The sequence below is a fragment of the Aquarana catesbeiana genome, linkage group LG03, assembly GCF_042186555.1.
Source record: "Aquarana catesbeiana isolate 2022-GZ linkage group LG03, ASM4218655v1, whole genome shotgun sequence".
Classification (NCBI taxonomy): Eukaryota; Metazoa; Chordata; class Amphibia; order Anura; family Ranidae; genus Aquarana; species Aquarana catesbeiana.
Window position 1 is genome coordinate 290273688 of NC_133326.1, and position 16130 is coordinate 290289817.

General features: G+C 43.0%; 1 protein-coding gene across 1 annotated transcript in view; it reads left to right on the forward strand.

The window, feature by feature from the left end:
- The window catches only part of CEP290 (centrosomal protein 290), a 318271-nt gene that overhangs the window by 190417 nt on the left and 111724 nt on the right, over positions 1–16130 (forward strand). Inside the window, exons 37-38 of the mRNA XM_073620204.1 lie at positions 5652–5865; positions 8546–8683. Coding sequence (XP_073476305.1) covers positions 5652–5865; positions 8546–8683 — 352 coding nt within the window. The remainder of the gene's footprint in view (positions 1–5651; positions 5866–8545; positions 8684–16130) is intronic.

Genomic DNA, 16130 nt, shown 5'->3' on the forward strand with positions numbered 1-16130 from the left:
CACAATACGGGATACATCACGTATATGAACGTGGGGATAGTAACAGTTCCGAACAATGGGCGGTATCTTAGGTGTCACAGAAATGTGATAAACCAGAAAGGCACTAATGCCGCATACACACAAGCGGAATTTCCGACAGAAAGAGTCCGATGGGAGCTTTTCATCGTATATTCCGACCGTGTGTATGCCCCATCGGACTTTTTCTGTCGAAAATTCAGACGGACTTAGAGAACATGTTCTATATTTTTCCGACGGAACAAATTACTATCGGAAAAACTACTCGTCTGTATGCTGTTCCGATGCACCAAAAACGACGCATGCTCTGAAGCAAGTACGAGACGGAAGCTATTGGCTACTGGCTGTTGAACGTCCGTTTTCTAGTCCCGTCGTATGTGTTGTACGTCACCGCGTTCTGGACGGTCGGAATTTGGTGTGACCGTGTGTATGCAAGACAGCTTGAGCGGAATTCCGTCGGAACTCTGTCGGAAAAACCTTCAGAGTTTATTCCGACGGCAAAACTGGTCGTATGTACAGGGCATAAGGGGTTAGGCACCCTGAGGAGGGTGATAACAATTGTATGTAAGCTGGGAAGCTTTTGCGGTCGAGCATTATCTACCCCTCCTGTTTGGGCGGTGGTGTTGACACTGTTCTAGGAAGGGTTCAGGATCAGCAGGGCTGACCTCATACTTCATAGGGAGTAGGCACCATTTTTGGAGGAGTTCCATGCCTCTCTCCAGCGAAGTGATGGAGTGCGACTCATTGTGCATTTCTACTAGTAGATTGGCTGGGAAACCCCACTTGTAGATGATTTTATGGTTTTGCAGAATTTTGTAATAGGCACCAAGTTGTGCCTCGGTGTCATGGTAGCTTGCCACATGTTGGCGTATAATGCGATTCCAGCAAAAGGGTCTGGAAGTGCAGGGTGTTGTCTGGAATATTGCATCAATTGATCCTTCACAAGGAAGAAATGGATTCTAGCTATTACATCTCTGGGTTTTTTTTTCAGGTAGGTATGACGGTTTTGCCAGTCTATGTGCTCTGTCTGTAATAATGTCAGCAGGCCCCAGAGATGGGAGAGCTGTCATCATAAGCTTTTGTAGGTATGAGTACAAGTCAGCCGGTTTAATGGATTCGGTGATCCCCCTAAATTTGACGTTGGTCCTGCGTGACCTGTCCTCGATATCCGCCATTTTGAGGCGCATGGTTTTGATCTCAGCTTCCACATCAAAGTGGGCATCCACTAGCTCATTGTGGGCCAGAGTAAATTGCTCCATTTTCCTTTCCATATACTCCACTCTGTTGCTAACTACTATCATCTCTCTTTTTGTGGATTTCATGAAAGATGCCTTGTCTTGCTGGAGGGCCCCCCTTAATGTTTGAAGCATCTACTTTATTGTAGAATCTATAATGGGCTGCCCTGTGGTGGGGAATGAATCTAGATGCTGGTTATATGAGGCTGCTTCCTCCATTTCTTCCCGCTCCGCTCCTGTGTCAGCCTGCACACCCCCCTCTTCCCCCAGCCTCCATTTCTGCTTAACAGGGCTGCTAAATGCTGAGGATGCCAGTGGATGACCTGTATCAGGCGACTTACCCTCGGATGGCAGTGGATAGCTGAGCACACTTGCTGAGGATGAGGGAGGATAGGTCCCGTCGCCGGCGCCATCTTGGATCGGCCACCCCGGCACAGGAGGGAAGAATTCCGTCAGTTTCCTCTGTCCCTCTCTCTCCTTCCGTTTATTCATCCTGCTCCAGGTGTTCTCCTCAGTCCCCCCTTGTTATGAGGGCTGATTTCGGGTGTCTCTGTGCTGTGAGCTGCTGTATTACGCCCGTTGTGGCAGAGCTAATCCCTCACTCCACTGTCCACTCCGGCCGCTGGCTCCACCACGCTGGACATAGTATAAGAATGTTAATTCTGCACTGGGTTTCCTAGTTTCTGAATTAGCAGGTGGGAACAAGAACCTTGTCACTTTCTTCCAATAAAGGGTGCATCCAAAGTAGGGTTGCCACCTTATTCTTTTAAACCCAAAAACATGTGAATTACACAGGTTCTGTGGCTAATTTACTGCAGATAAGGCACCAAGTGACTTTAATTACCACCTTAATCAGCCACAGAACCTGTGTAATTCATATGTGTTCAGTTTTAAAGTAATGAGGTGTCAAACCTACTCCAAAGTTATTAGTTACTGCATTATTTGAATGGCTTTGTAGTCATTATCAGTTGTGGCATCTAGAAATAAGATTTCCAATATTATCTGAAAGCCAGAAACAAAAATATGTGACATTGTTCACATACTGTTTTCTTCTCTTGCCACTATCTTTTGCCAAAATAGATTTTTTTTTTTTTTTTTTTTTTAGAAAAACCTCATATGTTCTTAATAACATGCACCACACATAAAGAACATGCATGTGTCTGTGTACTTTGAATTCAGATTAATACAATGAATTTCTACTTTTTCCTTATTTATTGCGTATATTGAGATACTTTAAGCATGCCCAATATAAGGATGCAGGCAATAAAGTGGATTGTTATAAAGTAGCCTTTCATGAGTATTTCAATGCACTCTCTTGATGGTGATATGTTCATTGAACACTTTTATAGATCCCCGGGTAACCTTATAGCATTGTGTTTTATTGCTTTCTGGGAGGTATACTATTCTATAAAGCTAATTTCTGAGAAACCATTTTACCATCGTCTAAATAAACTACTAGGCACTGCAGGATGATCATGTGAACTAGCCCAATGAGAAAAATTTTTACAAAGCATTTTTTCTATTGTCTAATTAAACTGCTATGCCTGCAGAATTAATTATGTGAACACGCCTAATGAGAACATATTTTAGAAACCAGTGTAAATTAGGAAAAGTCTGCTTTCCTAGAACCCTGGCATCTTGCTTTCATGATATCGGGATCCGAGAGTTTGAGATTTTTCACACACAAGGGACAAATGTGAAAACCATTTTTATAGCCTTTCCTTTCATATATTTGTGCTAAACATTTTCTTTCTTGAAAACCATTCCGTATGGGCATATATCAGGTACCTATAGCAAAGCCTTGTTTCTGGGAGTGACACAGCAATCAATTTGGTCCTTAGGGATTACTGTTAAGACTTTTATGGATCCCTTCTCTACATATAGGACCATTTTTTTTTTTAAAAGGGAAGTTACACCTTAAGGCCCCTTTTACACCGCTGCGACTTAAAAGTCGTATGATTTTGCGGCCGCGATTTCAGGGAATGTCTGTGTAAACTTGAGGTCTATGGACCTCAACTTATCAAAGTCGGACCAAAGTAGTGCAGGGACTACTTTGAAGTTGGTGCGAATTGAAGTCGCACAGGTATGAATGGTACTCATTGGAAATCATGGGGTACGACTTGTCATCCAACTTTGCAGTCCCAAGTCGCATGACAAATCGCACAAGTGTGAAAGGTGCCTAACTAAAAAGCACCCCCAAGATCACTTGTGTTGTGGTAAGTACAGGGGAGGAGAGAAACCTCCCTGATTGCAAAATCTGGTGCAGCTCTGCATTGAATCTAATCAACTGCCAGTTTTTTTTGTCAGAGCTTAATTGAACAAACTGAAGTTAGAAGTTGATTGGCTATCATGCACAGCTGCACCAGATTTTGCACTCTCCAGTTTTTTTTTTTGTTTGCAAATTGTATTAGTCATCCCAAATGGACTGTAAGTCACCTGTAATGAACAAAAAGTTAGAAGAATTTTAAAGTGAATGGTACCACACAGATGCTTTCACAGTACATTACATGCGTTGTGGTAATATGCAAGCATTCTGCAACGCACAGCCTAAAGAGAAGCTTTCTCCAATGACAGTGCCTCCTAGCAGCACTCCCCTAACCATGCTAACTCACTACCAAGAAGTCTACTTTGAGTAAGCTCTGCTGTCAGATAGCGGAAGATGTCACTGGTTCACCCACACTCATAATGTTTGGCAGTCATCTGTTCACAGGGCACTATCATTTTATGCTGAATGGGGCGGGGGCATCCAGAGGCAATTCTATATTGCCCTTAAAGTAGAACAATAGGCAAAACTTTTTTTTTTTCATTTTGGATAGAGCAAGGAAGGGTTATAACTCCTGTTAGATTTTTTTTTTTTCGCCATATGTGTTCCATTGCGGAGATTCCCCTTAACTTCCTGTTCCATAGCCAAACTGGAAGTGAGAAACAATCCCTGCAAATTAAGAGAATTCCTTGGGGACCCCCAGGTCACCAGAACTAGTGTCCCTATGGGAGGATTTCCTGTCTATTACTTGTCTAGGCACAACCCAAAATTTGGAATTTTTGTGTAGCCCTACCCCTGCAGGGGCTGGAAAGGGAAAGGGTTTCCCACTGCTGCACAGCCAGTCACACCGCATTTCCTTCTTTCATCTGGACACAGAAATCAGTCTTTTGTCCTGGTTTTATTGTTTTATTAGGGAATACTAACTTGGATGGGGTAAAGGATTATGGGATGCCCAGTGTGACAATAAATTAACTTTAGGGACAAATCCTCCCTATTTAGACTCCTCTTCAGCCTTCCACTTGCACAAACATTGTTCTTCTTTTGTACAGATTCTGCTGGTTCATTCTTGAGGGAACTGACAGGCTTATTGCCAGTTCAGAAACAGGCCATTACAGGCAGGAGCTTTCAGTCCCCTGAAAAGTAGCACATATAGAGTGAAACCGCATATAACCTCTCCTTCTGCTTCCCTGTGGCCACTGATCCCAGTTCCATTGCTTGCAATAAATGTTAGCCCACCTGGCTGTCTTCCTTTTCCCAGTCCTTCTGACAGACAAGCACATGACGTTTCCCCAGGCCAAGGTTTGATGAAGACTTCTCACACTGCAGCCTTCAAGAGAGCACTGCTACAGCTGGCAGTCTCTCCCCTTGTCTGTACCTGCACCGTGCCGATCTACTCACTGTCTTTCCGCTGCCTCTCTGGCTTGAATCCCTCCAACTGCCTCCAGTGGTGGGATCCTTCCAGGCCAGCCTCCAAAGCTCCAGCCCGAGGTAACCCCCCCCCCTCAGTGCGGGTCCCATGAAGGGGCACCGATAGCCTCCCTCACACTGCATCTCCATCTTCTACCCAACCCCCTTGCTGGCATGGCCCATGCCTGTTTATGTGCTATTTTCTAGAACGTTCTTCAACACTCGAGGGGAGCACGAGAGAGCTGCCAGAATGAGTCATCCAGCCCTGAACTCTAATAACCCTGACCCAGATTCCGTGACCTAGAGCCAGACAAATGCTTTTACCTACACTAACTTCTAGTAGCACACGCTTGAGGGTGCTACATTGGTTTACCTTATTTTCATTGATAATTGTAAACAGGACAAATAGAGAGAGTGAATGTCCTTAATGGGGGCACAGACAGCAAAAAAAACTGACAGGTGCTCTAATCCCTCTCCACTCCTTCCAAAACAAAAAAAACAAAAGGTTTTGCTATAGCACGCACACACATATATATCATTCTTCTTTTTATATATATTTTTTTACTTAAATGGGAGGCAATAATTAAACTTAGATGGACAAAGGGATGGTGTCTCTTTAATTGAAATGCATTGCCTATTTGTGAAAGTGATACAAATGCAAAGCTTACAGCAGACCAGCTTTTATTTTTCAAGCCATGTTACATAGATTTCATTATGTTCTTTTGAACTAGGCTTGAAGAGAATTACATTATGGAGATCAAAAAACATAAGGGTGAAGCTGAGGCACTAAGAGCACGGGTGTCTGAGATGGAAAAGGAAATTAATTACTTGAATACTGAACTTGAAGCCCAAAAAGAGGCAAACACCAGAGCTCCAACTGCAACAATGAAGAATCTTGTGGAACGCTTGAAGAACCAAGTATCCCACAAGGAAAAGCAGCAGAAGGTATTTCTCTTGTTTTTATTATACATTGAAACAAACTGTGATGCTGAAGAGCAATACAGTATTTGGAATAAAATACAATCCTTTCTATTTGTGGTTGAGCTAGCACAGCATGCACTTTTTACTCTGGGCTTGCTAATGCAGTTGTCATTATAATGTCCCATGGTGATTGTCTTGAGTACATAACACCATGACTACTATCTCCAATTTTATATACTTTCCACATCCAAATATTGTTGCTTTTTTTTTTTTTTTTTTGCTTTTTTAAATAGTGCATCTGATATAATGCATTCCTAAAATATATGCAACTACATGGCAAATTAAGTTTAATGTTGATAAATGTAAAGCAATGCACTTGGGGGCTAAAATCATAAACGCAAACTACTCTCTAGGGGGAGAACCTCTGGGGGAATCAAGGATGGAGAAAGATCCGGGGGTTCTATAAGAAGACTGAGCAATAGCATGCAATGTCAAGCTGTAGCTAGCAAAGCTGGCAGAATATTAGCATGCATAAAAAAAGGAAATTTACTCCAGAGATAAAACTATAATCCTGCCACTTTATAAAACTCTGGTTCGGCCACATCTGGAGTATTCTGTCCAGTTCTGGTCACCAGTCCTCAGAAATAATGTGCTGGAGCTGGAGAGAGCCTAGAGAAGGGCAACAAAATTAATAAGGGGACTGGAGGACTTCAGTTATGAGGAACGACTACAAGCGCTAAAATTATTCTCCCTGGAGAAGAGACTCTTGAGAGGAGATAAGATAGCGATATACAAATACCTCAATGGCAATCCCAGCATAGGAAAAAACTATTCAGTCTCAGGGAGTGTAAGAGGACACGGGACCACACAATGAGATTGGTGGAGAAGCGGTTTAACCTTAAGCTGTGTAGGGGTTTTTTCACTGTCAGGGCAATAAGGATGTGGAACCCTCTTCCACAATTGGTGGTGTCAGCGGGGAGAATTGATATTTTTAAAAGACTCTTGGACATGCATCTTAGTGAACACAACATACAGGGATATGGGAAATAATTATAGACACTGGCACACGTACACCTACACAGGTTGAACTGGATAGAATATTGTCTTCAACCTTACCTAATAAATATATATATATATATATATATATATATATATATATATATATATATATATATATATATATATATATATATATATATATATTATCCTATTCTATGGCTGACTTTGTTCTTATTGGATGTAGCTGATCATTTTAGTTTTTCAGTGGTATTTATAAGGGTTAAATATTTTTTTTTCTTGCATGCCATTCTTACACCTAATACGCTTGCTTACCTTTTACATTATTGCTTAGTAGCCAGCATTCTTGCATATAAGACACTAAATATCTTGATCATCCTGATCTGGGTAACAGTTTTTATGGACAGCAGTGGTGGCACTTAAAAAAAAGTCATTGGCACTGTACAGTGGAGTGGAACCCTCCAGTGACACCAGTGACTCTACACATCTCCCTCGGTTCATGGGGCAGATTGAGAACATATCTACATATAACCAGGAATTCAAGTATGTTTATGTTTAAACCTTCCACATTTTTTTTGTAGAATGTGCAATTAAAAATTGTATTTTTGCCAATCTTTATCTCTATTTGTTTTATTGTTTTTGAGCTGTGGCCAGTCACTCTCTCTGCCTTTTTTAGGTTGCAGACCCATGGCTGTGCCATGTTATAGCTGATGCACATCTAAAAGCAATGACATAACTGTGGAATGGCAGGCCAAGGAGTTGAAAGGAGCATGCTCTGCAGCAGGCAGCATTCATCCCATAAAGTTTAAAATGGTTGCTTCCGAATAGACCTATATGTGGGAGAGCTTTTTCACTCTAGGAGAAAAAGCTTGTATGGGCATTTTTTTGCCCTAGGAGCAAAGCTCCTATAAAGGTCCAAGGAAGGCATGATCACCAGATTAAAAGAATATTATAAAGAAGGCTTGCAGAAAGGTCTAAGAGAGACACTGCAACTGGCTGACATGTAATGATTTTTAAAAATTTTGGTTTAAAGTGGTTGTAAAGCCTAAAGATTTTTTACCTTAATGCATTCTTTGTATTAAGGTAAAAAATGTTTTGTGATCAGCATCCCCCCTCTCCCCCCCCCCCCCCCCATCCTTTTACTTACCTGAGCCCTCATTCAATCCAGCATGTCTGCAGCTCCTCGCTCCCCTAACTGCCGGGTCTTGCTGGCTTTGCTGGGGCATCGGGAGCTATTGGCTCCCAGTGCTGCCAATCAAAGCCAGTGATGTGGGAGCGGGGGCGGGGCCGAGTCCGGCCGTCTGTGTCAATGGACGCAGCAGTGGGGCCCAGGTGCGAACACGCACGCATGCCCCAATGGAAAGCAGCTTCCCATGGGGGCACTGGACAGATGGGAGGGGCCAGGAGCGTCGGCAGGGGACCTGAAAAGTGGAGGTTCACGGCCACTTTGTGCAATTCCTTTACACAGAGCAGGTAAGTATAGACATGTTTGTTATTTTAAAAAAATACCTTTTTTACAATCACTTTTACAGTTCTTTTTCGCTCCCATTAATTAGGCATATATTGTATTTTTTTATATATTTGGCTACCTTGCTTGTTAAATTATCTCCTTTTAAACTTTAGAACGTTTGGATTTATTAGGTGTATTGGACAGTTGTGCTACTATGTTGTATTATCTTTTTTCCAGGCTTTAAGCAAAGCTCTGCTAGCTCTTCGGGCAGAAATGACTGCTCATGCTGAACAGCAGATTATTTCTGCTGCAGCACAAAAGGAGGACAATTTAAACATTCAGCAGATTGTTGACAGACAGACCAAAGATTTAAAGGTGAGAATGGTGACATTTTATTTTACATATTTCCAGCTACATCATGCATGAATGGTCAGGGATATTGCCTGGAATGCTACTTCTGGAATTAATGCTAATGTGCAAGTATGAATTACATATTACTGCTGTATTTCTAGACATCTCAAAAACTGCATAAGGAACTTTATTTTATAATCTGTTTTGAGGTTCTGACACAAATAATATAACCGCAGTCTATGAAGACTCTAGTTATACTTGCAAAGTGTAACCTTTCTTTAAATAGCTCATTCAGAATAGTGTGATTTATTTAAAGTTTATCTGTAGCCAAAACTTTTTGTAGTTCTAGATAGAAAATGGAAGCTACCGTCAGGTTTTTGTGGCTCTCTTTATACCCTCTGGGTAGATTCAGTGACCAATATTAACATGCATACACTTCACAAAATATCATTAAAGAAAAAAAAAATTCCACAGCATATGTTTTTCTTCACACCAGCCAGAGAGCTACCACTTTATCTGACCCTGCCATAAAAAACAAAAAACTTCATTAAAATAGTCAGGGAGTGCATAGTAGCCAGCAAAATGGAGACAATAAAATTCTTTGGCAAGATGTATACTGTATTGTGTATACAGAGTCAAACACTGTACAGTACAGAATCGCAGGTGTCAGGAGTAAGCAACATTGTGCTCCTTACATTGCTGCTTAGTGGGTACAAAAATACATCCTATAGTCAGTGGATGTTGGAGACAAATACATCCTATCTCTGGTGTCTCTGTGAGAAATGCACTCTGTTGTTGGTGTCAGTGAAAGCAAAATGTGCCCAGTTATTGGTGTCAGTGGGAGCAAAATGTACCCCATTGTGTCAATGAGCATGAAATGCACCCCATCATTGGAGTCACTGGAAGCAAAATGCACCCCATCTTTGGTGTCAGGTTTTTTCCTTTTGAGATAAAGGTTAAATAAGGAAAAGCTGACCATTGTAAGCACCCCTGTCAGTGTTAAATGTTTTCTCTCAACCCTCTATTTGCCACTTATGCTTGGCCACTCAGTGTACGTTCTCGGCACACATTGTTGCCAGAATAATTTAACTTCAGTGCACACTAAAATCCTGAACCTGGATGAAAACCACTGAAGAGGTCTGTGCCAGAGAGGTAAGTTTCATTCCATTTTAAAGGATAAGTTCACCTTTTGAAAAAAAAAAAAACAATAAATGCACATTTTTTGCAGGTATAAAAATGTGCATTTATAATCATTTTTTTAAGGAGCCTGCAGAGCATTGCACCCACATTCAGCAGATCATGGGCACAATCTCATGCTCCTGCAGACTCTCAAGATGGCTTTCTGCCCATACATCATATGGACAGGCAGTTACCTGAGGGCAGGAAGAGTCAATGAACTACCAGAGCGCTCACCAGCACCCTCTTAGTTCATTAAGAACTACAAGCTGTCAGCCGCAATGGCTGACGGTACTTGCAGTCTACCCATTCACAGGAAACGTAATGAATGAATGACATAGCCGTGTAGGCGCGGAGCCCTGCACAGCCACATTGTTTTTAAATTGTGACAGAAGCTGTGGGGAAAAGATCCCCTGTCAAATGGAGGGGGGATCGGGCGTGTGGGTTGCAGATTCTGAAATTTTATATGACAGATTTACTGGTCAAATCACCGGATTATAAAACTCATTAAAAATGTTAAAGGGGGACCCAAATAAACAAAGACCACTGTGTTATTGCTATTGACAGTCTACATTATATATGTCCATTTTTAATTTTGCCCACAGTTCCTCTTTACACCTTCCATTGGTGTTCAGTGGTTAAGCAGGGTACATACGTTCGTTTTTTTAGAAACAAAAAAACTAACAGATGCCTGCATCAACACAATGATGTGTGGTGCAGGGATCTTTCCCGCTGTTATAATGTTTTCTGACACCCTACCCATCCCATCGATTGGAGTGGCTTCTGTTGAACAGACAGCGGTACACATGGACCAAAATTTCTGATGAACTGTCCAATTTTTGGTCTGTGTATACCCTGCTTTACTCATGTCGGTACACTCTGCCGCGATGCAGCTTTGCCTCTTTCTAGAATCTGAACTGTGCTGCCCCTGTTGGGCAGGAGATAGCTCCAACTTGACAACATTAGCAAAATAACAGTGCCAGGTGCTAATACAAAGTACTGTAGCACTCAGAACCTGGATAGTGCCCAAACATTCACAGAACTCTGTAAATGTTTGACGCGGCCATGCTGTTTTAAAATTGTGACTGTGGGTGCGGGGAGATGATCCCCCACCCACTGTCACAGGATGGGGGGATCGAGAGTGGAGGACTCTAGGAGCTGGAACATGTAGCATGTTCCAAAGTTGAACTTATCCTTTAAACTGACAAATCAAATCTTTCTGTCTCAATCTCTCTGTTACATAAGGTTGACCCTCTGTGTCTCCCACAGATGGTGTGGGCTTACCTAGAGTTGTAAGAACAAAAGAATTCTGGTCTACACCACGTCAAAATGCATAGATCTTGTGCAGCAGACAAATTATTACATTCCAGGCCTACTCAAATGGCTGAAAGTGAGCACAAATTAAAGGCGAAGTACCATCTCTATTCATCTCTCTTTCTACCTTTTTTTCTCTATCTAGCTTTCTGTCTCTACCTATCCCTATCTCTCTTGCATAGCAGACTTAAGGTACACCCTCTGGACTTCCTGTTTCTTGCGTTCCTAGGTACTGTAAGCCCACACCATCCTCAGAAGATGGCCAGGCTCGCCTCCTCTGGAGGTAGCTAACAAGCAAGCACAGATCGATCTATCTATCTATCCCTATTTTCCTCTTTTCAATTATAGGCTAAATTCACAAATGTAACACATCAGGGTAATGATCTCATGTGGCTAGTATCAGTAAGATCCTTGTGCTAAACACTTGTGAATTTGGCCTTATACTGAAAATAACTCCTTTTTTTTTTTAAATAAGTATCTTCACCCTGATGTGTTAGTTTTGTGAACTGAGCCTATAGCAAACATGTCAAACTCTTAAACAGTGGCTTAATATTGAGAGAGCTAAAGTCTTCAAGGGGACCTCATTTTGTCTACTGAGGGTCATACCTGCTATGAACTGGAAGTGCATTATAATTTTGTTACCTTTTTTTTTTTTTAATCCTTAAAGCCACTAAGAGCTTTAGAGAAGGAACAAGGAGGCTGCATGGTGCCCATAAAATACCAGTTTTTGACATGCCTGGCCTATATTGTGCTGAGTAGGGAGATATGCTTATATAATGTAATGATTGCATATCTTCTGTGTCTGTGGAACCAAATGTCTCAACACGCTATAGGCTCAATTTACAAAGCTAACACATAAGAATAAACAATTTAATTAAACATGTGATTGTTCTTTTCACTTGAGTCCAATGAGATTTAAAAATAACAACACTCACAAGGCTAAAATAGAAATCAGTGGGGGTCAGAAAAACAGAAATGGTTCTGTTGATGCTGTTAGCAGACTGCATCATTTAGAGTCATGTAAAAAATTACAGCCTATTCCAAATGAAACATTTATTGTTTTCTTCTCAGAACTAATAGGAATCCACACATTTTTTTTTCTGGGGCTCTTAGAGGGCTCCTTTGATCTTGAAATGATGACACTACAAATGTCAATAGCAAAGAGAAGACTAAGGCTGGCCATACACTATACAATTTTCTGATTCAATTTCCTTTAGATTTACCTTCAACTATGTAGTGCAAGGGCCTGTCTGATTGCATACAAATTGAAAGGGTTTAGGTTTTACCTCATATTATATGGTTTTGGTAAATCTAAAGGAAAGTTGAACAGGAAAATTGTATAGTGTATGGCCAGCTTAAACCTTAGATGTATAGGTTTAAATAAAACAGGTTCCACCTGCATACTCCCTAAGGAGCTTCTAATCATTGACACTTACTCTGGAACACCAAATTCAAATTCCATGGATTTGAAGTGATAGCAAATGTAGGGATTGTGCATAATTATATCTTTTTTTTTTTTCTCATTAGATCATGAAAATGTATATACCGTGTCAATTGTGTGTTTTATGTGGTCAAGTGTATCACCTTTATTTATCTTTATTATTTAAATCAAGATCTAATGTTTGCCTGTTTAAATATGTTGAAAAGGTCAGCAATTTTCATGGAGTTTACCTAAAGGATAAGTTCACTATAATGAAGGTGTAGGTGGAACAGAACACATGTTGAGATCAAGTGTGGTTTTAGGGCCCCTTGTCAAGGGGTTCTTTATTTGGAGAGGGGCTGGAAAAAGCAGGGAGTCAGATAAGGGGAAGGCCACAGGGCTTTTAGGGCCCCTTGTCAAGGGGTTCTTTATTTGGAGAGGGGCTGGAAAAAGCAGGGAGTCAGATAAGGGGAAGGCCACAGGGCAATAATCGAAGCACAATGAGGGACAGGCAGAAATATAATAGGGTGGCAGGAGGGCACATCAAGGAATAAGTCCAGGGGCACAAGACAGCAATCTGGTATAGCAGGGACTTAGTCCAGACTCACAGGGCAACAATCCAGGCACAGTGGTAGCAGGCCCACAATCTGGTACATCAGAGGTTAAGTTCAGGGTCACAGGGAAACAATCCAGGCACAGTGAGTAGCAGGCCGCAATCTGGTACAGCAGTGGCCGTCTACTGCGGTGGCAGATGAGACTTGTAGTTTCCTTATTCACAGATCTTGCTGAAGGATCGATGCGGTTGTGCAGGCGGAGCCCCACACAATCGCCACCAATTTTATATGCGACAGCAAATGCAGGGGAGAAAAACTCCAGCCCTGTGCTGCATGCGGGACCTCTAGGGGTGAGGGGGGATGCTGCATACCAACATGTTTCATGTTACACCCTAAATACAGGTGTAACATGTTTCTAAAGCTGTACCTATCTTTTAATTTTTCACATGACTATAGGCTATTTCCTACAGACACGGGGAAAAAAAGGTAAAGGAGAAATGAAGGTATGATGTGGTTGGACCGAAGCTGCTTTGCGATTACCACAGGGCTGTATTCAGCCTCAGAGCAGCACTCAGCTACCGTAGTGACTAGGGATGAGCCGAACACCCCCCTGTTCGGTTCGCACCAGAACATGCGAACAGGAAAAAAGTTCGTTCGAACATGCGAACACCGTTAAAGTCTATGGGACACGAACATGAATAATCAAAAGTGCTAATTTTAAAGGCTTATATGAAAGTTATTGTCATAAAAAGTGTTTGGGGACCTGGGTCCTGCCCCAGGGGACATGGATCAATGCAAAAAAAAGTTTTAAAAACGGCCGTTTTTTCAGGAGCAGTGATTTTAATAATACTTAAAGTCAATCAATAAAAGTGTAATATCCCTTTAAATTTCGTAGCTGGGGGGTGTCTATAGTATGCCTGTAAAGGGGCGCATGTTTCCTGTGTTTAGAATAGTCTGACAGCAAAATGACATTTTGAAAGAAAAAACTCATTTAAAACTACTCGCGGCTATTGCATTGCCGACAATACACATAGAAGTTCATTGATAAAAACGGCATGGGAATTCCCCAAAGGGGAACCCCGAACCAAAATTAAAAAAAAAAAATGACGTGGGAGTCCTCCTAAATTCCATACCAGGCTCTTCAGGTCTGGTATGGATATTAAGGGGAACCCCGCGCCAAAAAAAAAAAAAAAAACGGCGTGGGGTCCCCCCAAAAATCCATACCAGACCCTTATCCGAGCACGCAACCTGGCAGGCCGCAGGAAAAGAGGGGGGGACGAGAGTGCGGCCCCCCTCCCTCCTGAACCGTACCAGGCCATATGCCCTCAACATTGGGAGGGTGCTTTGGGGTAGCCCCCCAAAACACCTTGTCCCCATGTTGATGAGGACAAGGGCCTCATCCCCACAACCCTGGCCGGTGGTTGTGGGGGTCTGCGGGCGGGGGGCTTATCGGAATCTGGAAGCCCCCTTTAACAAGGTGACCCCCAGATCCCGGCCCCCCCCCTGTGTGAAATGGTAAGGGGGTACATAAGTACCCCTACCATTTCACGAAGAAAGTGTCAAAAATGTTAAAAATGACAAGAGACAGTTTTTGACAATTCCTTTATTTAAATGCTTCTTCTTTCTTCTATCTTCCTTCATCTTCTGGTTCTTCTGGTTCTTCTGGCTCTTCTGGTTCTTCCTCCGGCGTTCTCGTCCAGCATCTCCTCCGCGGCGTCTTCTGTCTTCTTCTCCTCGGGCCGCTCCGCACCCATGGCATGGGAGGGAGGCTCCCGCTCTTCTTCTCTTCTTCTCTTCTTCTCTTCTTCTCTTCTTCTCTTCTTCATTTTCTTCTCCGGGCCGCTCCGCAATCCATGCTGGCATGGAGGGAGGCTCCCGCTGTGTGACTTGACGGGACTTCCCTGTGGCATTCCCCGTGACGTCACAGGGAAGTCCCGTCAAGTCACCGTGCGTCAGAGGGGGGCGGGGTCACCGGGTGGCCCCGCCCCCCCCGTTATTTAAGAACTGTCAGACGAGGAGCGCCGTCACACAGCGGGAGCCTCCCTCCATGCCAGCATGGATTGCGGAGCGGCCCGGAGAAGAAGAGAAGAAGAGAAGAAAAGAAGAAGAGAAGAGCGGGAGCCTCCCCCCCATGCCATGGGTGCGGAGCGGCCCGAGGAGAAGAAGATAGAAGACGCCGCGGAGGAGATGCTGGACGAGAACGCCGGAAGAAGAGCCAGAAGAACCAGAAGAACCAGAAGATGAAGGAAGATAGAAGAAAGAAGAAGCATTTAAATAAAGGAATTGTCAAAAACTGTCTCTTGTCATTTTTAACATTTTTGACACTTTTTTCGTGAAATGGTAGGGGTACTTATGTACCCCCTTACCATTTCACACAGGGGGGGGGCCGGGATCTGGGGGTCACCTTGTTAAAGGGGGCTTCCAGATTCCGATAAGACCCCCACAACCACCGGCCAGGGTTGTGGGGATGAGGCCCTTGTCCTCATCAACATGGGGACAAGGTGTTTTGGGGGGCTACCCCAAAGCACCCTCCCAATGTTGAGGGCATGTGGCCTGGTACGGTTCAGGAGGGAGGGGGGGCCGCACTCTCGTCCCCCCTCTTTTCCTGCGGCCTGCCAGGTTGCGTGCTCGGATAAGGGTCTGGTATGGATTTTTGGGGGGACCCCACGCCGTTTTTTTTTTTTTGGCGCGGGGTTCCCCTTAAAATCCATACCAGACCTGAAGGGTCTGGTATGGAATTTAGGGGGAACCCCACGTCATTTTTTTTTTTAAATTTTGGCCGGGGTTCCCCTTAATATCCATACCAGACCTGAAGGGCCTGGTATGGAATTTAGGGGGACTCCCACGTCATTTTTTTTTTTTAATTTTGGTTCGGGGTTCCCCTTTGGGGAATTCCCATGCCGTTTTTATCAATGAACTTCTGTGTGTATTGTCGGCAATGCAATAGCCGCGAGTAGTTTTAAATGAGTTTTTTCCTTCAAAATGTCATTTTGCTGTCAGACTGTTC